The sequence below is a fragment of the Erithacus rubecula genome (genome assembly GCF_903797595.1).
Source record: "Erithacus rubecula genome assembly, chromosome: 18".
Classification (NCBI taxonomy): Eukaryota; Metazoa; Chordata; class Aves; order Passeriformes; family Muscicapidae; genus Erithacus; species Erithacus rubecula.
In genome coordinates this window covers 9,739,434-9,765,949 of record NC_136670.1, presented here as the reverse complement: position 1 = coordinate 9,765,949, position 26,516 = coordinate 9,739,434, and the positions used below count along the sequence as shown (strand labels likewise).

The following is a 26,516-nucleotide window of genomic DNA, read 5'->3' as shown; positions in this document are numbered from 1 at the left end:
CTCCTCCTCCTCTTCCCCCCAGACACAGCCCCCTCTCCCTGCCCTTCCTCTCCCGCTCCCAGCTCCCATCCCGTCCCTCTCCCTCCATCCCTCCCGTCCCTCCCTCTCGCTCTCATCCTTTGGCTCCGGCCTCAGTTTCCCCCCCATTGGCCCGAGCAGCCGCGGCTCCCCGGCGATTGGAGGAGGTTCCAGTCCATCAGAGCTCCGGCCCCCGGAGCCCGAGCGGAGGCGGCGGAGCGCGGGCAGCGGCGGCGGCAGGTACCGGGCACCGGGCACCGGGCATGGCAGCGGGCACTGCAGCGGCCAGGGGGTGCGGGGAGGGATGCGAGAGCCGGGGACGGACGGGAGAGCCCCGGCAGGACCCGGCAGGACCCGGCGGGCGGTGCCCGAGTGTCTGGGGGAGCCCCGAGGGCGCGGGGATGGGCGCGGGGATGCGGAGCGCACGGGGCTCGGCTGCGGCTCAGCCCCGCTCTGGCGCGGGGTCCGTGCCGGGAACACCCGCTGGGAGAGTCAGCTCGGCCCTTGTCGCTGAGGTTTTCTGCTTTGCGATGGTCTGCAAGGATGCTGCAAGGCTGGGCTGCTGCCTGGAACGGTGTTCTGAAATGAAGCACTGCGGTTTGGGGTTTCCCTTGTAGCGTGATCTTGTATTTTTGCGGAAAATTTTAATGATGATGAGAAAAGACAGAAGGCGGAGGAAGGTGGTAAAGTGGCCTGTCAGGATCCTTACAACAAGAAAAAAAAAAATATTACGGTAATGATCAATTCATTCCTGTTTCACAGGAGCAGAACTGAAGTTAGTAGCGGGCAGGATGCTGGGTGGAATCAGAGCACTTTACTAACTTGCTCTATATTACTTTTATAACCCATTTGTTCAGATGATACAAATCAAAAGCTGATATAATAAAACTATGTTTTTCAGCTCTGTGAGCCTAAAAAGCACAAGTGGACCTTAATCACATGGTTTTGTTGCATTAACATTTTATTACCATTTTATTGACTATTTGATTTTACCAAGCAACACACTACAAACCTGAAGTTATCCCTGCCTGGCACCTCTTTATTTATTTATTTATTTCTGGGCTCCTACATTCTATAGTGTCACTTGGTTGTAAAAACACACATAAAAATAGCATTTGAGGCAGAAATGAACACAAAGGAGACCTTTAGAAAAGTGTGCCAGAACGCTTGTGAACGTGAGAAAGGATGAAACTGCGGGGGGAGCGGGTTACTCAGATAATGAAAAGGAAAATAAAATGTAGCTATTTATATGCAAAGAGGTCTGGCTTGCAAACTGCCAAAAGTGTTCAGAAACTGAAGCAGCGGCTCTGTGCACTGGGCGGGCTGGGGGGGCGGATCGGAGCCACCTGCCCCGCCAGGACTCCGTCAGAGCCCTGCGGTGAGCCAGCAGCGTGCTCAGGTGTGGCAAGCGCCACCTGAAGCCCTGGGAAGTGGCAACTCCGCTGATATTCCCTTAAATTCCCCTGCCCATGGGGCAACCCCGCTCGGTGGCAGTGGCAGAAACATGAATTGTGATCCTGGGATGAGAGATGAGAGTGGAAACAGCTATTTGGGTTGGATTCTCTTGGCCAGTGGCACCAGGAACTACCTGAGCAAGTACTCGCTCCAAGTCTTTACAGAGATTAGAGATTCGAAGGGGGAAGATGGGATCAGCCACAAACAAAAGAAATACCCACCGGCTTAGGGAGATCAGCATCCAGCTGCTCGGTGCCTCATGACTGCAAACTCCTCCAGGCAGTTTTAATCTTTTTTTTTTTGTGCATGTGTTTGCAGCACGGATCATGCTGGTGAGGATTCTGCCCTCCCATTTGGGACTTTACACCCTGCAGTAGCAGGGAATCATGGCTCTGTTTTATACTGCTCATTTTGCTGAGTTCACCCCAAAAAGCAGCACTGAGCACTTGGTTTGCTTTTCTTTTTTTTTAATTCTGTGTACCAAGCCCAGAACTCTGCCTTTGCATAGATGAAGGTGCTCATATGCAGGATGCCCTACACTCTGCTTTACCGTGTGGGTTTTTTGTCTTACTCACATGGTTCCATGAGGTGCTGGCTGTAAGTTGATTATTCAGAGCCTGGGACATTTGTATCTTGCATAATCCCAGTGAATGGTGGAAAAGTTTTGCAAGACTCTGCACCCACGGATCAGAGTTGGCAGCTTTTTGCTGGTGGGTTAGTGAAACGCTGGGTATGACTTCAGGGAAAAGATTTCTCCTTTGGATTTTGTACTTAATGAATTGAGGTCGCTGTGTTAAAGCAACATATAAGAGTTATCAGAGGCTGTTGCGGGTATGAGCAGCCCTGAAATTCATCAGCCTGGGCTTCCCTGGCTGCCCTGAAAGGTGCTGTGCTTCCCCAGCACAGTTAAAAACTGCATTGTCTTGGTCTGGTGAGGGGTTTATCCTTGTGCAGAGGAGCAGAATTTGGGAGCTGGAGCAGCCCAGAGCACGCCACAGCAGGATCGGGGCTTTGTCCGCAGGGCCGGTGGCAGCGTGGCTCTCCCTGCACCTGTCCCCAGCTCCCCCAACCCTCTGGGATCTCCTCTCCTGCAGCCACTCTGCTTTCCCTTTTCAAAACTGATTTATTGCTAGACCTCCCCGCCACAGAATTAGATTGTTGCTCCCTGGCCTTGGGTGACCTGCTGGCGTGCGAGCGCGGGCGCAGCGCGGAACAAAGAGTTCTGCCCGGGAAAAACCTCCAGAGAGGCACAGGCTGCATCTGCTCATGAATCCCACACAAAAGCATCCAGCCCACTCCAGCCATGGGTAAGTGACTGTAGATGAGCACTCAGAGAGGGCCACGAGCTCCAGTGGATTTTGTGTCAGAGCTCTCTCTAGTACAGAGGGGAGCATGTGATGAGGCAGTGAAGGGTTTAACATTAGCAGAGCAGTGTTGTTCTAACCTCAAATCTCTCTTCAGGTTCTACAGTGTTGCTGCTGACAAAAATAGTGTAATTCCACCTCTAGATTGTAAATGAGCTTGAGCAGTGGGCATATGTTAGCACTGGGAAATACTCTGTTTGTTCTGGTTCAGCAAAGTGCTGATCCTTTCCAGCAGCTTTTGAAATTCCTGGAGCACTGAAGCCCTTTCTTTTCCTGTGCTATTTCACTGACATCTAACTGAATTTAATTGCTGTTGTTAATGGCATATTGCTGTATGGCATCAGTAACCTTCAGTCACTGGAACTCCAAGAGCTTGGCTTGGTGACTTTAAGGAAAAAAATGAAGCTGACAAGCTTTGTTTAACTGTGGCTGATGGTTTGAAGAAGTTAGGGAGTCATTTTAATATTGAAAAACCAAGCTCAAGCACTTATTTCCCTAAAAAATACTTTGATTTTGTAATATCCTGGCTAAAAAAAAAATCCAAGAAAAAATACTTTTTGTCATTTTTATAGCTTCATATTTTTCAGTTCAAGTGCTTTGGATATCCTCTGTGATAGGATTTTATTTTTCTAGATAGGATTAAGAGATAAAAAGTATATATTTAAATTCTAGAGTTTTGATAAATGGCAGCAACCCATGACACAGAAATAAAAAGTCCCCAAAATATCTGAAGGACTTGAACTCTTTTAGAATTTTTCTCTCATAGCCTCTCCTTGAAAAACTGCATTAATCTTTTTAGCTTGCCGTATTCCAAATAAATCAGATTTGAAATTTTAATTCAATATTCTTATGCTTTAAAAGCCCTGTAGGAAACAGAATCTCAGCCAGTGAGAGCAGTGATGAGGCTGCTCTGCCATGCCTGGGCTGGAAGGATTTGCCCAGGGCAGATGCTGTGGAGCTTTATGTTAGCATAAGAATTCCCAGAAAAAAAGGATTTCCTCCAAGTGCTTTCAGAGCTACTTTATGTTCTCCTTGGATTGTTGGAGTGAATTCTGAGGATTTAGATCTTTGAGCCAGATGTGGGTCTTGGTTATAGCAGAATCAGCCTTTTCTGGAGTCCCCATATAACCCTGAGTAACCTGTGATCCCTTTAGGGTTGCATATTCTCTTCTTATTTGGTAGCGACCTTGAAAAGAGTTCAATTCAGAGAAACTGAATTAAAAGAAGTGAAAAGTAGGTAACCAGGCTGTGATGCACTGATTACCTGTCTCCAATAGTCTTGTTTTTAAATAATTTAAATTTTGAAATGCTGCCTTTTTTTAAGAGGCAATAAAAAGAGTTTGCCTGCTACCAAGGCCAAGGCCAAGGTTATTCTGCTGTGTCCATTTCTCCTGCTATGGGGACTGTGGAATGGGAGCAGGTCCTCACCAAGGAAAGCAGAAAAGCTCCTGAGCCAGAATTGGAAACCACACTACTCTGTATGGAAGGGGAAATCCCTTGAAGGCAGTTTCCAGATTTCCAAGTAAATCCATCCTCACAGCTGCTGTCCCAGGCTGTGATTCCTGGTGTGTGAGACAGGGGAGGGCACAAGGCAGAGCGTGTCTCCCCACTGCTCATGGACAGCAAACCCCTCTGAATCCAGCAGGTGTTTGGGGCTGACAGTGAGAACATTATATCCCTGTTTATTCCTTTATCTCAGAAGAATCACCAATTTGGCACCAGTTTGCTCCCTGGCAGTTGGAATGAGTGGCTGATCTGGTTGAGCAGTGTCAGATGAAGGATGTGCCAGCCTGTGGTGCTTGCAGGGAGAGTGCACTCACCTCTTGAAAACCTCTTTCTCTGTCCCTTAGTGTGGATATTGATGTGTGTGTGTGTGGAATTGCTGTTTCATGCTGAGCTGGGATTCTCAGAGAAGTCTCTTAATGCTGAAGGATATGGCTCAGCATTTTTTCACCTGTCAAAGAAGTCAGTGGAGTCTCACTCTTCTGATCAGGGGGGATTTATATTTATTTATTTAGAGCCATTCAGCAATGGGAGAAGCCAGCAGCCACAGACAGCACAGCCAGGAGGCACCTGCCCATTTACAGCCCCTTGTGCTTTGTGGCCATGTTTGGGATTTTCAGTGCTTTCTGCACGAGGTGTTGCTGCACCCTCTGTTAGAACTTAGTACAAAGAGTTGCCATTGGAATGAATCTGAGGTTTCTGCTCCCATTCCCCTGTGGGCCTGAGTTCCTGCCCTTCACCTCATAGCTGCTCTAATTTTCAGTTGTGGTACTAGTCTGAGATGTTGAGTCAGAAAATGAAGAGGAGTCATTCTTTTGAAATTGTTCATCATTTCCTCTCGATGACACAAATAGGGATCTGCCCTCTTCAAAGAAATCCCCCAGTATACCACAGCCTGTCAAGATCTAGGGTATTGCATGAGCAAATGCAAATTATCTGCAAGCTGACATTCTGTTTATCTAAAAGTATGAAATAAAATGAAGAGTGATGCCTGATTAGCTCATCTTTAGGGGGTGGATGGGGAGTACTTGCTATCAGGAAACTTAGAGGCCGCAGATGCCAAGTCAGAAGTCTTATAGCCATGTGCCAGTGCTGGACCAAATTCCCTGTGCCACATCAGATTTGTGCTGAATGGGTTAATTTTGCACCATCTGGCTTAGTGCTAGATCAAATATTGTTTCTGTTGTGGTAGCCAACATGAGGCCAGAGCAAGCTCAGAGTAATATCCTCAGCTAATCCAACAGAAATATAATTATGTACCTGTTCCTTCTCCAGATCATATCTGCAATAATGGGTGATTTAGCAACATAAAACATTCCTTGTGGGGACAGGGGAGAAGACTGAGGGTGGAGTACTTCTGCTGGGAATACAACTCTGACAGCTGGGGTTGTTCAGCCTGGAGAAAATATGGCTCTGGGGAGACTTTAGAGCCCCTTCCAATGCCTAAAGGAAAATGGACAAGGAATTTTTACAGGGGTTTAGAGTGATAGGACAAGTAGGAATGGCTTCAAACTGAAAGAAAGTAGTTTTAGATTAGATATTAGGATGGAATTACCCAGGGAATTACCCGGGGAATTACCTAGGGAAGCTGTGGCTGCCCCATCCCTGGAAGTGTCCAAGGCCAGGTTGGATGGGGCTTAGAGCAGCCTGGAATAGTGGAAGGGGTCCCTGCTCCTGGGCAGGAACTGAGGTGTCTGAGGGCTCTTCACACCCAAACCATTCTGTGATTCTGTGACTTGAGGGCTGTGGGTAACCGGAATGTGATGATCTCCTTGCAGTTGGCAACAGACACACAATAGGAATGTCTAACTCAGATTAGGTACTTAGCTTTAAACAAGTCATTATAGACAAAAAATTGCAGTCCTAGTGCAGAATGGCTTCCTAGGGAGTCACCTGAGACCCAGAACTGGAGGTGATTTAACTTTGCACCTTGCATGCCGCAGTAACCTCCAAGGTGCTAATCTGAGGTTAACCAAAGCAGAACAGCTGGAGTTCTACTGCATTTTGAAGCATTGCACATTTCAAGCAGTGAGTTCATTTAAGTGCTGTCTGGGAGGCTCTGCTGCTCCCCTGCTTGGCAGGAATCTCAAGGCTAATGCCTAAGAGGATTAGGGAGCATCTCTGGATGTTAAACAAGATCCAGGCTAAGCGGTGTGCACCGGTGAGCTCGTGTTCTCAGGGCTGTTGGGGAAAGCTCTTACTTGCTGATCTAGAAAAAAAACAAATGGGTTTGTGGGGAAATACCCTTCCCTCAGCTGAATCCTTGGGGTGTCTCTCATGCTCCCACCTGGCTCTGTGTTTCCACCTGCCCATCTCATTTTGCCCTGTGCTCACTGCAGTGCTGAGTGTTGCAGGAGATGCTGATGAGCAGCAAGTTTCTTTTTCTGGGATGATTTTATCCCTTTCAATGTGCTCCTCTGAGATTTCTGTTGGCTGGTTGGACATAATGAATGAGCATCCAGCCCACCAACATAAGGCTGAGCTGGAGAACTTGTCTTAGAAAGCTCAAGCTGAAGTTTGGTAGAGCAAAAGAACCTTTTGGTGTGTGATTTGCCCCAGAAAGTCTCTGAAGTGCAGAGAAGAGGGATTGGAAGGGAATTGTGTCTCAGGAAAAAGGGAAGTTCTAATTAGTTTCATGGTTTTTCCTTTTTGCTTCTACCTTCATATTGGTCAAATCATAAGGATGAAAAAGTGTAATTGCCTGTCAACCCTGGTAGATGTCAACATTATTGAGATACATCTGTTCTGAGCACAGCATCCTTGAGTTGTGTAACACAGGCTATTGCATTTTTTGCATTTTAATTCTTCTATCTTTAGAAGCACCAGAGAATCACATGTCTCACATTCTTTATTTGGGTTTTGCTCATTTAGTTTAATTCCTTACATCATAAAGGATTTGCCTGAGTCTGCATCTTCTGCTTGGAAACAAAGAAGGGACAGCTGTGGGAACTAAGTGGTAATCCTTGGGAAGAGCTGACCAGCAGCTCATGCAGAAAGAGGGTGCTGAATACAGAACATCCTTTAATGGGTTGTAAGAACCCAAATGATGGGAAGTAACACCATGCAGGGCTAGGAGTTGGGAAAATGCTGGTGGTAGATCTGGAAACACCCAGCTCCATGGGCAGTGACAGAGATGGACAGAGCTGTGCCAGCATGGAAACCTTCCCAATGTATGGCAGGAAAAAGACATTAAAGCAAGAGTGACATTAGGGAGAGGGAGTTAGGAATTATAGCATAAAAGACCCTTTTGTCTGGTTAATCTGTGCTATGGCAAAAAGCAGTCTCCAGGTTAAATCTGCTCTATACGTTGGCACTGCAAGTTTTTAAAAGATGGTCTGAGGTAGCTGCAGCCAATTGTATTTGCACAGATAAGCTGGAACAAGTAAATAGACTCAGAAAATCTGGCTAGATTTATCTTCAAAGCATTTTCAAGCAGCTAATTGAAAATTATCCAAGCCACATTCCTGATTTCCTGCATATTATTGCAATAATTTCCCGGTGAATGGAAAGCACTTGGAAAACATACAAAGGGTTTCTGAGTGCTAAGCTCTACTGTTTGGAATTTATGTAATTATAAATATGTCCTTGCTCATGTGATAATTCAAAGCCAGTTTCTGCTGCTCTCTTCCATGCTTCACACTCTAGTAGAGCTAATCATGTAAAAGCAGGTCTTGACATGAGGGGTCAGGATATTCTTATTGCCCCCCATTCCTAGAACTTCCTCCCTCATCCTCTGCCTGTCCCTGCACATTGATGGTGAGCACAGAATTCAGTACACAGTCAGCTGGCTGCTCTCTGGGTGTGTTTCTGTTCCTGAAACTTTTCCATGTGTGCATGACCATGCTGTTCCCACAGGAATTGCTTAGTGAAGGCTCCAGTCTGATCCTGGTGCCAACCCCACCATAGCAGCATCCTCTGTATTGCTGATCCAAAGGGATGCTTTTTCAAATTGGGCTAAAAATGTCAGGTTTACATTTGGTGTGAGCTGGGTAAAGTTCCTCAGCTGCAGGAAACCAGTTCAGTGTTCCTCAGAACAGTTCACTCATCCCATTCTTGCTTTTATCTCCCTTGCACTGAACCAGTGTCCTAAGGACAAGCCCTTTTCACAGGACTGGCAGTGGATTTATCTCACTTCTGGGAGGCTTCACCACTCCTAAAGCAGCCTGTGGATTGCACTTGACCCATATGGTGTTTATCAGCCATGACAGAAGGAGTGCTGCTAATCCTCTGAAGCCAAACTCTCCAAGGAAAATTCAGTGTGTGCTACCAAGAGAAGTTAAATGGACAAACCCTGGATTTATCCCTTGCTGCTGTAATATGAGCTTGGTATTTGGATGTGGACTTTCCCAGATTCTAAGTACTTGATCAGTAAGTCCAGGCTCACTCACACATTGAGGAAAATATAAATAGAGGAGACCCAGAGGAAAATAAAGGAGACCCATCACAGGCACCCAGCATTGCCTGGGGCTGCTCCTCTCCTGTTTGCAGTACACTTCCTGATCATTTTAAATCCCCTACCCCTGTTCATTAGGAAATATCTCCATGTATGCAATAGAATTGCAAAAATGCTAAATCTGCTCATAAACTGTGCTCAGCTGTGGAAAGCTGAAGTTATGTATAGATGTTATTTGCCACAATAATACCATATAAAAGTCAAAAAAACATATAGTGGAAGGGAAGATTAACTATTATTGGGCATGTTTCAGCAAATGGGATTATTTTGCATGTCAGTTATGAGTTAATTTGCAACATTAATCTCATTGCAGTCCTTGGCAGAAATACAAAATGTTTTTAATTGGTCCTGTGACTTTTTAAATGATCACCTGATGAAAAGCTTGTAAGTTTTACTATTGATTTAAATCTAAATATTATGGGGGGGGGAAGTCTTTACAGATTTCATCAGGAAATACAAATCATATGCTTTCATTGCCTTGCTACTTCTGCTGTGTTGACTCAATAATGTTGGCACTCTGGAACCAGCTGTAGAGTGGGGAAAAAAAAAGTAGAAATCTTGCAGCAAAATGAGAAAATCTATGGCAGAGAGATAATAGCATTGGGACTGATTCAGTATAAGCAAGAAATCACCCGCTGAGTCATTAAAAACTGAGATGAATGGGAGGCAATAAATGGATGGCTTGGAAGAATATGAATGATTAGGAAGTGCATGAAGTTACTTGGGATTTTTCCCCTGAAGATTATATTTTGTCCTCTGAAGTGGCATATGGCTCCTGTGGAAGCTGATACCCACAGTGAAGGTGTCACAGCCAGTTTATAAATACTTCAGGAGATGCCAAGCAGCTCGGGGATGGCACAGAGCAGGAGTGGGCAGCTTGCCCATGGCACCTGGGCACGAGTCATTAGCCCAGCTCCCCTGGGACCTGTACAGGAGGGGGGTGTGGGGCTGAGAAGGCTTCTGGGTGGGGGAAACATCTGCTGCCTGGAGGAAAGGCTGGCTGCTTCCTCAGAAATGTTTCACCCTGTTTGCTGTTAACTCACACTGACAGTGGCAGGAGTTGAAGGGGGGATGATGTGGTCACCTGGGTCTGCTGCCACCAAGGATAAAAAAACTTTGATTAAGGGCTATAATCTCTTTCCTGACTCGTGAAACACCAAAATATCAATATAAATTCATGAGGTATCAAAGGAGAGATCCCAGTGTTTAAAGGAGTTCCCTCCAGGGTGGAGCTGGGCCAGTTTGGGAGCTCACGACTCCTGCTTGCAAATCAGGTAATAACAGAGATGTGCTCTCCCTGTCTGCTGAAATCAGTGAGAGCAAAATCAATCCCCAGCCAAGAAACCTTCTTTACAAGTGCAGTGGAGTGTAACATCAGACATGAGTCTGATACAAGTCTGATAGGAGGAGGTGCAGCTGCAGTCCTGGCTGCTGTGCAAAGAGACGTTTGATTTACATGAGTGAGAACCAGTCCGCCCCTTAGAGCCTGATTCAGCGCCTAATAATCACTCCTGACTTTAACAGAGTGCTAAAGCAGGCTTATTTATTGCTTCCAATATTGCATGCAGAGATGAGAAACAGATTTAGAGCTGTAAGAGTCATAAGAACACTGGAGAGGCAAAAAAAGTGGAAAAAATAGATCCTTGCACCAAGGCATAATTTTTTTTTTGGTGCCAGCGCATTACAACAGTCTATCTCTGCAGCAAAATTTCAACCCCTGCAATCAGTTTTTGCATTTACATTTTACACATCAAAGTTACCTGGCTGTACTCAGCTAGCTGAGGTAGGAGTTACCTGGAGGAGTCCAGCTTGGAGCTGCAAAGCAGTGCCCTCCTGCCCACCACGCTCACCCTGCACTGTCATCAAATCTCTGCTGGAATCTGGACCCTGAAGTAGGAACCGTTCATGCACTCTGCTCCCCAAACAGGGTAATTGAGATAAAATTATTTGCAAATGAAAGTGGGACTTTATTTGTTTAACCCACTTTAAGGACCAGACATGCTGTAGCACTACTGACATGAATGTTTAAGGTTTGGTAGCACACATGGGCTGTCCTCTGCCCTTCTGGGGTGGGAGCAGCACCTTGCTGCTCTGAGCATCACCTTCTGCCCAGTCCTCCTGCCCCAGTGCCTGCAAAACCTGCTGGTGCAGAGAAGCACAACTATTTAGCAAATGTCAATCATTTTTTTACATCAACACACAGGTAAGTACTAAAATCTCCACCAAAGGCTGCAATATTCCCAGGTTACAGCCATCTGAACATCGTTCATTTTATCAGGGAAAAAAGAAATCCCTTTTTCCCTCTTCCATGCTGATGAGGCTGTCATGTCAGGGGGAAAATTTTTGTGGGAACCTCTCGAACAGATATTGGCAAAATTATTGAGAAATACAGGATGCTTTGAGCATGCTCTCTAACAAAACAGTTCTTGTCTAGCATTTGTTGAATATTTAAGACCAGTATTCCAGGGAGAACCTTGAATACTTTTCATCATTTATAGTTCAGCCAAGGCATTTAAGGAAAAATACTCTTGGTTGCTGGCACGGTCAGGTGCTGCAATGCACAGGAATGGGGTGAAAGAAGGCAGTCTGCATCAGTAATCAGGTTAGAGTCAGCTGCCTCTGCCCTCCAGCCTGCTCTGAAATGGCATGTAGTCTAATTAGTTATAGAAAGGATTTTACTGAATAGTTGTAAACAGATCTGAGGGCTTGGAATAAAATCAATCTGACTGTGGAAACTTTTCAGGATAATTATAAACTGTTACTGGCAGAGTGTGAAAGAGAGACCAAAGGACTTCTAGCAGTGGGAAATTTGGAGTTGTGTGGGTGTTCTCTGCAGGGGGAAGAAGGAGGATGGAGGTTGTGGGGTCTCACCAAGTGTTTATTAGAGGAGGGATAAGGGGTTTTGAGGAGTCAGTTGGGACAGTGTCTTTTCTTTTAAGGCTCTTGAATGTTTTGTTCTTTTCTGCAATGTTGGTGATGCCCTGACACCTGAGGTACCAACACATTCCATGGTGGAAGGCACATGACTAGGTGAACTGCACAGTGAAATGCTTATACTTATTAAAAAAAAAAAAAAAAAAAAAAAAAAAAAAAAAAAAAAAAAAAGAATAATACTTGAGGGGTTTGAGCATGGTTGTATATAAAGGCATGTAAAAATTCTCTTTGCACAGATCAGAATGGTCTTGGCTCAGACCTTCACCATCTCCCTACTGAACTGAGTGCCGAAAATTGCATCTCCCGGGCAGGCTGGTCCTCGCTGCCGCACAGAGCCACCCTGGCCGCCAGCCCAGCCGGGGCTGCCCCTGGGCTCTGCGCCGCAGCCCATGGCAATGCCCCGCAGCTCCAGCAGACAGAACGGCTTTTGCTTCGCTCAGCCCCTCGACTTCTCCTGCGCATCGCCCGCTCCCGGCCAGGCGGGCCGGCCCTCGGGAGCAGCGGCTGCCAGGGCCGGCGGCGCCCTGAGCAATGGCATCGGCTCCCCGGGGGCTGCCAGCCCCTCGGACTCCTGCGCCCAGCCCCTCTGCGCGCCCAGCCCGCCCGACGAGGAGCCGCCCTTCCAGGAAGGGATTAAATACGTGTCCGCTGACGGGGAGGACCTGGCCTGCGGCTGGGGGGGCTTCACCCCCGGCTGCTTGCAGCTCTGCAACACCTCCAAGGGCGTCCTGTTCTTCCTGTGCGTGGCCTCCTTCCTGCAGGGCATGACCGTGAACGGCTTCATCAACACGGTCATCACCTCCATCGAGCGCCGCTTCGACCTGCGCAGCTACCAGAGCGGGCTGATCGCCAGCTCCTACGACATCGCCGCCTGCGTCTGCCTCACCTTCGTCAGCTACTTCGGGGGCAATGGCCACAAGCCGCGCTGGCTGGGCTGGGGCGTGCTGCTCATGGGCCTGGGCTCGCTGCTCTTCGCGCTGCCCCACTTCACCACGGGCCGCTACGAGGCGCGATCGGCGGCACAGGTGGGGCTCTGCGGGGGCAACCAGAGCCTGCCCTGCTCCCAGGCTGCCTCCAGCCTCTCCGGCTACAGGTTCGTCTTCATGCTGGGGCAGTTCCTGCACGGCGTGGGCGCCACGCCGCTCTACACGCTCGGTGTCACCTACCTGGATGAGAACGTCAAGACCAACTACTCCCCTGTGTACATTGGTGAGTGGGGCGAATGAGCAGCTCCCCTGGCAGGTTACAGACCTCTGGTGCTCTATGGCACCGGCTCTGGAGCTCCTGGCTCTTACTCTGAGCTCCTGGCTCCTACTTCGTCGGGCTACCTTAAATAAGCAAAGCAGCTAATAGTCAAAAAGGTTATTTATTACAAAGCGTATCTTGTTACAAAGCACATCTTGTTACAAAGCACGTCAGTCTCAAAAGGCAATGGCAAAAAGCAATGGCAAAGCAATGGCAAATGCAGTGGCAATAAGCGAATGGCTAGAAGCCAGAATGGTTAAAAGCAACAACTCTCCCCAATACATACTCTCATATAGGATTTTTCCAACAAGCTGACACAAGCTTGGACCACCACTCCTTAACCTATTAGGATTCTAGTTTCTCCACCACTCCTTAACCTGTTAGAATTCTCGTTTCTTAGCACACCAGGTTACATATAACACTATGCATACATCGTATCCTGTTCTATCTGGAAAATGTAAGCAATATTCTCACTATAGCTCTATCGTGTTAAGTCCTGTCTACAACTGTGGGCCTGGAGCCTCTAGTTGGAAATATCAGTATGTTTCAACCTTCACTAGAGCTCTCACTACTACTCTACTTAAATGTCTTCTTTGTCTGTGAATGGCTAAATATACTTCAACCCATCCAAAGGCTTTAATTCAATCCCTGCACTCTGATTTCTCTCTGAAGAATTCAGAGACACCCCTGACTCACTGAGTCAGCAGCAGCCCTTGGAAAGCAGGGTGATGGCAGGGAGAGGATGGTGCTCTGCCTTGTCCAGCCCTCACTGGGAGCTCTCTCCCAACACTGCTCAGCCTTCTGTTCCTGGTGAGGGGCAAGGTGGAAATCGAGGATGTGGCAGCTGTTGGGGAGGTTTTGATTATTTACCAGGAGGAAAACTATGAGTTTGGTTGGTGTTTTCCTTCCTGCAGCTGGTGCCTTGTAGATGGGGAGTGCCTCCTGCTCCTGGCATTGGCATCTCTGGCAGACAGCCATAAAGCCATACCCCCACCCATGCAAGGGGGCACAGAATCACAGCATGGTTTGGGTGCAAAAGGACCTTTGAAAGTCATCTAGTCCAATTAGAAGGGACACCTGCAACTCAACCAGGTAGCTCAGAGCCCCATCCAATCTGACCTTCAGTGTTTCAAGGGATGGAACATCCACTGCCTGTTTGGGCAGCCTGTGCCAGTGTTTGATCACCATCATTTATATCTAACTTAAATCTTTAAATTGTCATCCCTTCAGGCCGCAGCACAGCAGGGATGGTCTCTGGGCTTCTCAGCTACTGCTGGTGCACAGCACAGCCAAGAAAAGAGGCTCAGCTCACTCCTCTGTATCACTGGTCACTCAGCAGCTGCCAACACTTGCAGTCCTGGTGGTGAAAGTGCCATAAGAGTGATCTTTTAGCAATTTCAAAATGTCCCAGTCTGCCCACTGCTGTGTAGTGTGGGTGGGAGATCATAAGGAGATCGTCAGCAAGTTGATGATCTTTCCATGTGTCGTGGTTTAAACAGCAAACTGAAATAGGTGCCCATGGTGCTGTGTTTAGTGTAGACATTTAATGCTGTCAGTGGGGAGAGAATCCTGCTGCTCATTGCTGTGGCAGTCAGGATGTGGCAGTGGGATCAGCTGCATCCCTGCTAAATATGGTTTATTTCTGAACAAATTTTACCTGCCCCACACTATAAAACTTCCCAGGTTGGATGAAAAAGCTTCCCTGGAACAGAAGCCTGAGAGGAAAACTTGTTGGAATGATGTGGGTTTATGTCTTGGTGGTTTAGGGGAAGGGTGTGAGGCAGCCAGAGGCTGAGCATCCTGCATCCAGGAGGGAATTGGGCTGGGGATCCCTGGCTGACACACTGCTGGTTGTCTAACACGACTTGTTTTCCCTTTCAGCTGTTTTCTACACTGCTGCAATCCTTGGGCCTGCAGCGGGTTATCTGGTAGGAGGAATGTTTCTAAATATTTATACTGAAATTGGCAGAGAGTAAGTCGTTAAAAAAAAATCTTGTTCCTTTCCCTTTCTGCTCTGTGTTTCCTTTGGGGTAGAAAAAACATGATAACAATGATCTGGAGCAATGAGCTGGTGGCTGGGTGGAAGTTTGCCTGGGGTGTTGGGTGGTGTGTCTGCAGGCAGGGAGGCTGGAAGGGTGGTTTGCATTAGTGCTACTGCTGGAGGGAAATTGCTGACAAACCTGTCAGCTTAAATCCTTCCTCACGCTGCACTGCCTGTGCTAATGAGGCTGTGAGCAGCAGGTGAATTTTTTGAATGAGTTCCCTGATGAGGCTGTGCTCCCAGCAGTGCTGCTCACCCTCCCAGTCATCCCACCAGGATGCTTAGTCCCTCCTTGCTTTGTAATATTTGCAGTTTATTCTTGTTTCCTTACAGCTCTTTGGAAGGTCATAGAATCACAGAATGGTTTGGGTTGGAAAGGACCTTAATTATGATGTAGTTCCAACCCCTCTGCCATAGGCAGGGACACCATTTATTAGACCAGATGAATGGATTAAAAAGGGGAAGTGGGTTTCCAGAGGAAGAAATGGGTTATTTCCACAGTTTTCTTGCAAAAGGTGTTTTTGGGGTGGAACAAGGATCTTGGCAGCCCTCGAAGCACAGTTGAAAAGGAGTGAAGTGAATGTGCAAACCTGAGATGAAATGAGAATGGAATGGGTGTGGTTTCCTGGGCTCGTGGTGAGGCAGTGCTGAGGCAGGAGGGATGGTGGGCATGGCATCCCCATCAGATCACTCAATTTCCTTCTCTGTCACCCCCCTGGCCCCTGCCAGCCTCAGGAGAGGCACACAGAGCTGCCCTGCTCTGTCCTCACCCAGCACCTCTCCTGTGTCCCTCTGGCTTCTCCTGCAGGATCGACATTGCCCCCGAGAACACGCTGTGGGTGGGGGCCTGGTGGATTGGCTTCCTGGGGGCTGGAGCTGCCTCCCTGCTCATCTCCATCCCCATCCTGGGCTACCCCCAGCGCCTCCCAGGTACGGCCCCGGGGCTTCCATCCTCCTGAGCCTCTGCAGCTGGGGATGTGGGAGCAGAGCAAGAGCTTCCTGTGCTTAAAGTGTAATTCCTAAATGGATTTGACAGAATTCTCACAGAATTCAAAGGATGACCAGGTTGGAAGAGACTTTCAAGATCACCAAGTCCTACCCATGCCCTAACACCTCAACTAGACCATGGCACTGAGTGCCACATCCAGGGATGGGGACTCTACCACCCATTCCAGTTCTTTATCACTCTTTCCCTGAAAAACTTTTTCCTAATATCCAACCTGCATCTCCCGTGGCTCAGCTTGAGACTGTGTCCTCTCATTCTGTCAGTGCTGCCTGATGAAAGAGACCAGCCCCCACCTGACTGCAAACACCTTTCAGGGAGTTGTGGAGAGTGATAAGGTCACCCCTGAGTCTCCTTTCTCCAGGCATTCCCCCCTTTGGCTTTCCATCTGCCTGTGTTACTGCTTCTCCCTGCAGCTGTTGGTGGAGGGAGGGTGTCAGGTTGTGTTTTCCCTCTGCAAATCCATGATTTCAGCAGTACCCACATGTCTGACACACCCCCCTTTCCCTTTGCCTCTCCTGTGCAGGATCCCAGCGCTACATTGTGATGAGGGTGTCAGAGGCTCATCAGCTGAAGGATGGGAGCCACCAAAAAGCCTCGGATCCAGACTTTGGGAAAACAGTGAAAGACCTGCCTCGGTGAGAAAACCACCCACACAGAGGTTAGGGAGCCCTCCATGGGTGGGAGAGAGGACTGAGCCCATGCTGAGCTTGCTTTCAGCCCTGCCAGATCAAAGGTTTTGCCCACCTTCAGGCAGTGACACTTCCCTGCAGAGGAGGTGTCCAAGTGCCTGGTCCAGTCAGGGTTTGGAGCTCTTGGCTGAACTGTAACTGGTGCTGGGGATCACTTGGGGGAGCAGGGGACAAGTGGCCAGTCCCATCTGGGTTTTCAGAAGCTCGTGTTCTCCTGCAGTGCCACACACTGAGTTTCCCTGAGAGTGCCTTGGTGCCAAGCTTTAGGTGTTGGGAGATGCCCAGGCACTGCCAGCTCCCTCCCTCTCCCCAGCAGCATTATTTCTGCCTGTCTGCTTCTGCCTGGCCTCACCTGGCCCAGTTTCATGTTTCTAACAGCTCCTCCTCCCCAGCCCCTCGGGGTTTTATTCCTTTCCTCTATTTTTACTTGTGTTAGATCCCTGTTTTGTCATTTTTAATGAGAAACGAGATGAAACAGGCCCTGTGATTCTCACAGCTCCATTCCAAACAAGATATACCACACTGTAACTTGCAGTTCCCTTTCTCTTTTATTCTTTGTTTCCTTTTTTTTTCTTTTGCCTTCACATCTTCCAGCCACCTTTTATGTGATACAATTTCTTATCTCTTCAGCAAGGCAATGACACAGCAACTTGCTTAATCCTGAGCTGCTGCTCAGCTCTGTGGTGGGAACAAAGCAGGGGCCAAAATAAAATGTGATCTTTTAACCACAGATTTTTGTTATGGATTTCTGAAATATTTTAGGGGTTTTTTTTGTTGTATTGAGTTGTATTAAAGTGGAGGGCAGGGGGAGAGGTGCTGCTTTATTTATTGCATGGGGTTAGCTGGTATGGAAACTCTGGATGGTGCAGAGATACCTGGGCATTGATTCCTTTTGAAACTTACAGTCAAAAAGGGGATTTTTTGTTTGTTTGTTTGTTTGTTTTTTAATTATTATTTCTCCCAGGACCCTTTTTAGGGAGGAGATTTTATCCATGTGTGATGGCTGCTCCCTGCAAAGGCAAACCACATTGCCAAACCCCAGGCTCTGCCAGCAGTCACCTCTGAGCTTTAGTTGTGGTTTTGTTGTGCTGGCAGAGCAGGATGGAAGCAGGTGCTCAGAACAGGAATTTTCAGCACCAGTCGAGCTGTGTTGTGTCAACACAACCACTCACACCCATCTGAAGTTCTTGGAGACTTCCTAGGAAGTTTACCAGGGGTTAAGACAGTTTTATGAAGAACATTACATTGAACAGATTTCAGTGTTGTTATTAAATGGCATTCTTGACTGGGTGCCATTTTCCGAGGTCATGGCTTGTTCTCCCCACGGAAATTGAATCCAAATTTAAATAACGATAAGGCTGTGACTGAAACCAGCACAAACAGGGCAGCAGAGAGGGATGAAATTCAGTGGCTGATGCTTTTCTTGCTTCTCTGGAGCAAAACTCCCACAATCCTCCTCCAGGAGCATCTTTCACACCTCTTTCCTGAATAAAAACTACCCAAAGGTGGGAATTGTACCAGACAGTTCAGAGCAGTCCAGACCTCAGTGTGGCTTGAAAGCAGGAATCCAACAGAATTTTGTGGTCCCTGGTTTTGATTAATAAAAGGGAAGTGCCTTCAAGGCTTTCTGCTCTGGAAACTTGCATTAAAGAGGAGATCCCATCTGTGCAGGCAGCTCCTGGGGACACGTGGACCAGGCTGGAGGGGGAGGCCCAGGGACACTCACTGTTCCCTCTGTGATAGTCAGGGATCCTGTGCCACACATTTCCTCACAGTACAGGCAGTAACAGTCTCACAAAGATAAGCAGAAATGGTGATGGAATAAAACACTGTTCCATGCCATGAGGTGCTTTCTAAGTGAGTTTAATGAATTGCTGCATTCACAGTGCTGCCTGAGAGCAGGAGCTTACAGGAATGCAGCCCCTGCAGCCTAATCCTCTGCCCTGGAGACACTTCTGTCTTAACTCTTGGGTTGAAAAGCCCTGATAAAACAGCATTTTCCTTTCTCTGCTTCCATGTGATTGCTCTAATAGAGTAACCCCTCCTGTCAGAGCACAGGGACTCAAAGGGAGGGCAGGTAGAGCTATACCAAGAGGAGGTTTTGTCCCTGCAAGCTGCAGGGTGGAGTTTGTGAGGATCACTCCCTGGCCTGACAAGCTCTGATCTTCAGCATGGGGAGCTGTGGCCAATATTTCACTGATCCCTCCTGGGTTAGGTGCAGGGTAGGGCTTTGTTTCATGCCATGGCTTTTCTGCAGCTTCCCCACATGGCAAAGGGGGGTTGGTTTTTGTTCCTGTGGGATGCACTCTGTTCCCTTGGTGCTGGTGACAGTGGGTGACATTTCATGCTGGAAAAGCCCCTGTTCACATGCTGTAAAATGTATAAATATCCATTTATTAGTGGCTCATTAGCTTGTTTCTGTGCTCTGGTACACTCTGGGTGTCCTGGGCATGCCAGGGTTCCTCAGAGGAGCAGGCTTTGATCATGCAGGTGGTCCCAACCCACTCACAGAACCATTATGTGAGAAGGAGTTCTGTATGTGCCTATATCAGTAAAGCCTTGGAGGGTTGGATTTTTTAGGTGGTGGGATTCTTCTCTCTGCAGTGCTGGGCCTCCTGAAATCCCTTTGGCTGCAAAAACTGAGCACTGCCAAGGCTGTTCAAGGGTTAGGTGATTTCTGGGTGTGTTTAAAGTCCTACTGATGTGATAAAAAGGTTGATGTTGTCTTTAGTAAGATTTTATGTGCCAAAGTTTCTTACAAGTACATCTTCTGTCTTCAGACAGATTAAATTGAGTAAATCCTGATTCTTAGTGCTGAAAGGAGTTCCTTTGCATTTTCTTACTTGCAAGTCCAGCCTGTAATTTTTGGGCAGAGGGCACAAAGTCACACTAGTGCCAGGGAGCAATTCTCTGTAAAAAGGTGAGGACACTGTCCATTTTCTGCCTCAGCCACAAGATCTACAAGTGTTTTCTCACTAAAATATTAGGCTTTGTGTTTCTAAATTAAACACAGTCAAAAAGATCTGGAAAACAAAACAGTACATTAAACTAATCCCAAGAGCTAGGCAGTGTAAAGCCCCCTGTAATCAAAGTGCAGGAATGTGTGGTATTCCTGTCTTTCAGCTTCTTTGTTCTTTGGATGTAATGAAATTCTCCATTTCATGTGAGTAAAGTTGCATAAATGTGACTTTGAGCCTCAGCACGTCTCTCCCTTGTAGCAAGGCAGGTTTTCTCTGATCTCACATTTCCACCAGAGCAGGAGGTGGTGGCTGCCTGCCTGCCCAGTGAGCATCCCAAGGCATCTCTCTTGCAGGATTTGTGCCCATCCCAGAAATGGGATAACCCATGGCACTGGTCTGGGCTTGGGAAGTCATGGGGCAGAATTTGAATCTCTTTACAAAACATCCCCTACAAAGCAATGTCAGTCCTTTAGTCCAATATCCGAGATAGTGAGAGATAATTGAGACCATTCCCTCTGCCCGGGGGCCTTTCTGCATCTCAGGGATGGAATTGTTGCTGGATCTGCATATAAATGACACATGGCAATTTCTCAGGCATATCTGCAGCTCTCTCCTAAATCCCAGTGGGTCAAAATAAAATGGAGCTACTCCATTTGTACATTAAGCTTCAAGTAAAACTGGGCTTAGATTGTGGCAGAAAGATTGCTTGCTGTTTTTCAGGTGTCTTGGAGGGGTTTCCTCCATACAGAAAGGCTTGCTTGGTATTTCCCCTGAGTTACAAAACATCCATGATTATCAGAGGTTGTTGTTGTTCTGAGTGTGTTGGTGCACATGTAATGTGTGTATGTGAGAATGTAGCACAGGTTTGCCCTTGGTTGAGTCAGGAGTCCCAAGACATCTGCCAGCAGGCACTAATAAAACCTTGCAATAATGGAGATTTGGTAATGTCCCCTCAGTATTTAAAAAGAGAAAGTACTCAGTCTGACCCTAATGTTGGAAAGTTCCTGCTGAAATCATCCTTGTAGAAGTCATGGGTGCCCTTAGTGTGTTACATCACACACATACACTGTTTGTGTCACTGGCTGGAAAAGCTTTTTCAAACCCTCATTATCTCCCTTCTGGTGTTTTTCCTTTCAAAATTTTGCAAGATGATGGGATGCTGCCTCATCTTACATGTGATCCTTTTGACTTAGAAGACCTGAAATCAAAATATGCCTTTAATCAGTGATTCAATTCCAATATATTTGTCCTTCCCAGGTCAGTGCTGCTGCTTCTGAAGAACCCCACCTTCATCTTCCTCTGCTTAGCAGGAGCAACTGAAGCCACCCTGATTGCTGGGATGTCCACATTTGGACCCAAATTCCTGGAGTCTCAGTTTAGTTTAAGTGCCTCTGAAGCTGCCACCTTTTTTGGTAAGGAACCCATGTTTTTGCAATGTTTTCTCATTTTGCCAACAAATAGAAGAACACTTTTAGCTTGTTTAGAATGGAGACAGATGCTTTGCAGTTTAATTATGGACTGGTTATCCTCTTCAGCTGTTAGATAGAATCATTTCCTCTCAGCACACCTACACCCAGTGCATTTCCAGAGCTGCATCCACTGACATCAGGAGGAAATGTGTCACTTCTGTAGCCATCTGTTACCCTCTAGAGGAAGGCAAAATAATTGTAATTCCTCCTAGTGCATCACCAGGAAACATCAGCTAAGTGTTTCCTGTGAGGAGGGATGTCAGAGCTGGGGATTATTTTATCAGCTTCCATAAACTGGGAAAATCCTCATAAGTGCCATAACACAGACCAAGGAATGGTGCCAGCAAGCATCACTCATGATGTGCTCCTCAAAGAGTCAGTTTTGAGATCTCTGGGTAGGAAAAGCTGCCCTACCAGGCTCATGCCATGTCAGAGCTGAACCTCCCCTGGACTCCCACCAAGAAGCCACAGAGGAAACAAGGGGTCATTTATATGCAAAATACACTGCAATTAATGTATTCTAGCCTGAAAACTCCTTCCTGTCATTTCTAAACTCACATGTGGGTTTTTTCCTGTTCTTTTTCAGGTTATCTGGTTGTGCCAGCTGGAGGGGGAGGCACATTCCTGGGAGGATTCCTGGTGAATAAATTCAAACTGCGCTGCTCAGGAATCATCAAGTTGTGTTTGCTTTGCACAGTGTTCAGTCTGCTGGCTATATTTGTCTTTTTTATCCACTGCCCTAACATGCCCATGGCAGGAGTAACCCAGATGTATGATGGAAGGTAACAACCACCACCCTGTCTGTCTGTCTGTCTGTCTGTCCTGAGGGGCTCTGGTCAGAATAGAAGGATAACTCAAACACACAGTGCTGGTTGCAGTCATGTGTGGATGTGGGGTGAAAGTTGGTGTCTGGTCAGTCCTACAGGCAGATATCAAGGGTGAGACATGGAAAATAGATATCCTAAGTTTTGCAGTGAGATGGAGTTTTTGGAATAATTTAATGGGAGATACTCCACTCTTCAGCTGCCTTTGCAGCAGCCCCCATCTCTATCCAGTGGGATAAGCTGGGCTAAAAATGGGAATCTCCTCTCTGAATGGAAATGTTACCCTAAGAGTTGATCACTTCAACCCCCTTGGATGCTGTGGGAGAGACAGCTCCAGGGCATGGCTAAAATTTAGTGGGATGAAAGCCTTCCCAAGCCTGGCTTTATGCTCCCTGGGGATCCATCACAGCTCCCACTGCCCCTTCCTCTCCCCATGTCCTCCTGTAAGTGCTGCTCACTGACTGCTCCTGTGTTCCCTCAGTGCTTTGCCAGGTGGGCACCTCAACCTGACAGGAGCCTGCAATGCCCAGTGTGGCTGTTTGCAGGAGACCTACAGCCCTGTCTGTGGCACTGATGACATCATGTACTACTCCCCCTGCCATGCTGGCTGCAAAAGGGTGTCTGAAGACCTCAGCAATGGCAAGAAGGTAGGTCTGAAAGCACTGTAGATTAACAGGGTGGTAGCACATCTCTGGAGTGATTTGACTGGCTCTGCAAAAGGATTGAGCTTTGCTGCAAATCAGTGTAAAATCAGCCAGGGAAGGGTGGATGCTCTCAGGTACCATGTCAGATGAAGGCAGAAGGTACCCTGAGGTCACCCTGCTTTGCTTCTTTCCAATCATCTTTGCCTCATTCTGGGTCAAACTGTGCCAAAATCCATGGAAAATCACACAAGCAGGCAGGGAGCTTGGTAAGCACCTGATTTCTGTCCTAGTGCTCACTTTGGGTCTTGAATGAACACACTGCACCTCCTTATCCTTCCAGCCTGTTGCTCATGGAGTCAGGCTTAGGAAGGGTAGAGGTGATACTCAGCAGCCTGGCAGAGTTAATTTCCCTTGCTTGATTGACCTGTTTGGAAGCAGAGGTGCCAAAGATGCAGCTTGATTTCCCCTTCCTTCTGGGAGTCTAACCAGCTGCTTTCTGCCCTCCCTGGATTTCTTATTTTTAAATCTTTGTCTGTCACCATGCTCTCCTCAGCAGAGCCCCCACCAGCCTTTCTTTCCCAGGTCTACCATGAATGTAGCTGTATTGGCAAAGCCCTCCTGCCTGGCTTTGGCAAAGCAGAGGCAGGGAAATGCACCTCCTCCTGTGTTAAAAAGCCCTTGCTCCTGTGCTTCATGTTTGTGGTCATCCTCTTCACCTTCCTGAGCAGCATTCCTGCCCTGACTGCCACTCTGAGGTAAGCACAGGATGGCAGCACTGCAAAAACCTCAATATCCTCCTCTCTGCTTTATCCTGCTGGATCAAGCATGGGAAAGGTGTGATGGGAACCATTGAGTTAGTGGAGACATCAGGGGTCATTCCTGTCCCAGTCTAGCTGGGAAAGAAAATTTCAGCATTGGAAGCTCTGTCCTCTGACATGGGATCCACACATTTACAGCAGGGATGGAGGGGATTGCACTGGGGGGATCCTGAATCTCCAGAGGGGATGGAGTCCCAGGTGGGCTGGACTCAGGGACCTGGAGTTGTGAGGCAGGGAGGTGCAGCCTGGCAGCATTTCTAAACAAATCCCTTTTTTTTGCCCAGGTGTGTCTCTGACAGACAGAGGTCCTTTGCCCTCGGGATCCAGTGGATTGTGGTACGGACACTAGGTATGGAGCAGGGGAATTTGCACACCAGAATGGTCTGGTGGCTCTGGGAGGAATGTGCCAAGCTTCCAGACAACAATAAAACACACTGGATTGGAAAAAAAGGGAGTAGGACACACACTGGTGAAAGGAGGATGCTTTCTTTCATTTGCTGTCATCCAGGACAATCTAATTCCTTTTGCACATAGTTTGCAATCTGAATGGACCGAATGGAGGGTGCTGTAACACTTCACATGTGACAGAGTTCAGTGTCCCCTTATTTTAAGGAAAAGGAGCAGAGGTGTTGAAGCTCCTGTGAGTGTCTTTTGGCTCTTATGCAACATGTAATTCAGGAAGGCCAAAAGACCTGCTGGACTCTCAGATCTTGAAATTCAGCATATTTTTGATGCCTGGTGTCTCTGGATGCTGCAGGATGAGTTCTCTTAACCATGGTATCAGCTGAGCCTGGTGCTTTCCTGCAAGGGCTGCTGCCCAAACTGAAGGTGCCTTTTCTCTACCCACAGGAGGCATCCCTGGCCCCATTGCCTTTGGATCCATGATTGATAAGTCCTGCCTGCTCTGGCAGGACCAGTGTGGAGAGCAGGGCTCCTGCTACGTTTACCAGAACTCGGCCATGAGCCGATACACCCTCGTCGCTGGACTGGTCTACAAGGTGATGCTGCTCTTAACTCCACTCCTGGTAAAGCAAGCAGGTCTTTAGGACACAGTGGTTTGCTCTGGGAAAGAATTTTGCAAAATTGGGTTGCCCTGATTTGGCCCACCCCCAAACAAAATTAAATTTTCACACAAGAAATTTTTCAGGGAAGGCAAAAGCCCCATTTGCTTCTCATCAGGTAATGGTGCTCCAGGCACCATCATTCTGTTAAATTCCCATTATTTTCTAGGCTTACAGCTTCTATTGCTTCTATTGCACCATATGAAATACCTCCTTCCAACAGCAACCAAAGTGATTTTTGCTAGAAATGGAGTAAAATATCTAAGTGCAATGTATTAGTTGGAGTGAGGGATGTCATTATGGGCAGGCTGTAAATAACCATTCCCCAGTCACTGCTAGAAAATAAGAGAGCTTAGAGCTGTGGGTTTTATTTATTAGTAGAAAACCATCATTTTAACTGCTCCCAAGCAAGCACTTGCCCTAGATAGTAGTGTTTAGCAGCTGCTCTGATAAAGATGTTTTCAAAAGCCTTCCAGCAAAAGACTGAGGCAGTGTTGGCTCATGCAGCACTGCGCTCCAGGTGTTTGTGTGGGGCTGAACTTTTCCAAGTTCCCATTGCTATGGGGCTGGCTAAATTCAGATTTTTACCCCCTCTGGCTCTGTGTGCTGCTCTGTTTCCCAGGCTGGCCAGCATCTCCTCCTCCCCAAAGCTTGGTGAGTGGAGCTCATTGCAGATGTGGGGTGGGCCCTGGTTTTGGGGGAGAGCAGACAGTGATGGGGTGTCTCCATGGCTGCAGGTGCTCGGGACAACCTTCTTCATAGTGGCCTGTTTACTCTACAAGCCCCCACCTGCAGAGTCAGCCCCAGGCAGCTCAGATGCATCCGAAAATGGCACCAGTGACCTCCAGGAGCACAAGCCTTCACTGCCAGCTGAAGAGGATATTTAGTGCTGTCCACCTGCAAGTGACTTCCTCAGCCTCAGAAATACCATGAGAGGACATTATGCAGCCTCCCATGGGGTTTTTAAATCAGCAGTAATTTTTTTTTTTTTTTTTTTTTTTTTTATTTCAAGATAAATAATTTAAGTAACCACTGGTGTGCTTTGCTATTTTCTTAACAGCAGAAGCACATTGAAAGTTGTGTGCTGGTGCCACGTGCAGTTATTTAATTTCATTTAAAGAAAGGGCTACTGTAGCTTTATTCTGTGTCTGTGACAAGCCAGGACCACGTTCTCCACTCCTGGAATAATCACTGGTAACTCCAATGGAGCATGTGGGGTTTAAACCACCAGAGGATCTGGGCCAACTGTATTGAATATCTCAGTTGTAAAGCCAGCTGTAGCAAAACTCCTGTTGGGACTTCCAAGCCTGGGAGGAGTCCTCCTCCTCCCTCTGACACACAAATCTCTCTGTTCAGGAGCAGCTTCTCTCATTATGCAAGTTCCTGTTACTAGGAGAGGAGATTTGATTTGCAAATCCATCAGTACACTACAGGCAGCCATTCCCAGAGCTGCTGAGCACTGTACACCCACTGCCTCACCCATTGCAGGGTTTACACCGTGGTGGCACTTCAGTTTTTTTTATTTGTGTTGTTTAAAAGTGATGCCTTTTGTAATGTACCGTGCAAAACTTGAACTTCTTGCTGTTTGCTGGGCATGGGAAGATGTGAGATACAGATCTATGCAATGTTTATCTGGAGTTGTTCTGTAAAGACAGTGATTTGGGTAGGTGGAAAGGTTGGAGTGAATTCAGTTTGTCTCTAGACCAGTAGCCTGAGGGATGGGTCTGCCTTGTGGAAGGGGGGTGCTGGTTTTAACTGGCCTGCTTGCAAGGAGAGGGGGCACGTTCCCAAAATGACCATTGAATGTGCTCCTGCAATACCCATCAGGGGCAGAAGTGGAACTGGGGCAGCAGTGTGAGTCTGGCTTCCCTGTCAGTGCAGACCAGGCCAGGTTAGTGCCAGGTTAGTGCCAGGTTAGTGCCAGGTTAGTGCCACTGTCTGCACAGCCACATGATCCAGGTGCAGCCCAGGGGAGGCTGTGGCCAGCCCTGGGGTCCTGCTCTGTGGAACCACGTTCTGAGCTGCTGTTTCC

The 26,516-nt window shown here is 47.5% G+C and overlaps 1 protein-coding gene across 2 annotated transcripts; it reads left to right on the top strand.

The window, feature by feature from the left end:
• Positions 1-204: 204 nt before the first annotated feature.
• SLCO4A1 (solute carrier organic anion transporter family member 4A1) lies at positions 205-26,306 on the top strand. Of its 2 annotated transcripts, XM_079322062.1 has the most exons (12): positions 205-258; positions 11,964-12,936; positions 14,854-14,944; positions 15,822-15,943; positions 16,543-16,654; positions 20,926-21,080; positions 21,724-21,919; positions 22,443-22,608; positions 23,188-23,360; positions 23,708-23,772; positions 24,273-24,421; positions 25,222-26,306. In XM_079322062.1, exons 2-12 carry the CDS (start codon positions 12,117-12,119, stop codon positions 25,369-25,371), a joined length of 2,199 nt encoding a protein of 732 aa, XP_079178188.1. In that variant the 5' UTR covers positions 205-258; positions 11,964-12,116; the 3' UTR covers positions 25,372-26,306. The 2 variants fall into 2 exon arrangements, with proteins under 2 accessions (XP_079178188.1, XP_079178187.1); XM_079322061.1 differs by lacking the exon at positions 205-258 and having other exon boundaries at positions 11,932-12,936.
• Positions 26,307-26,516: the final 210 nt, after the last annotated feature.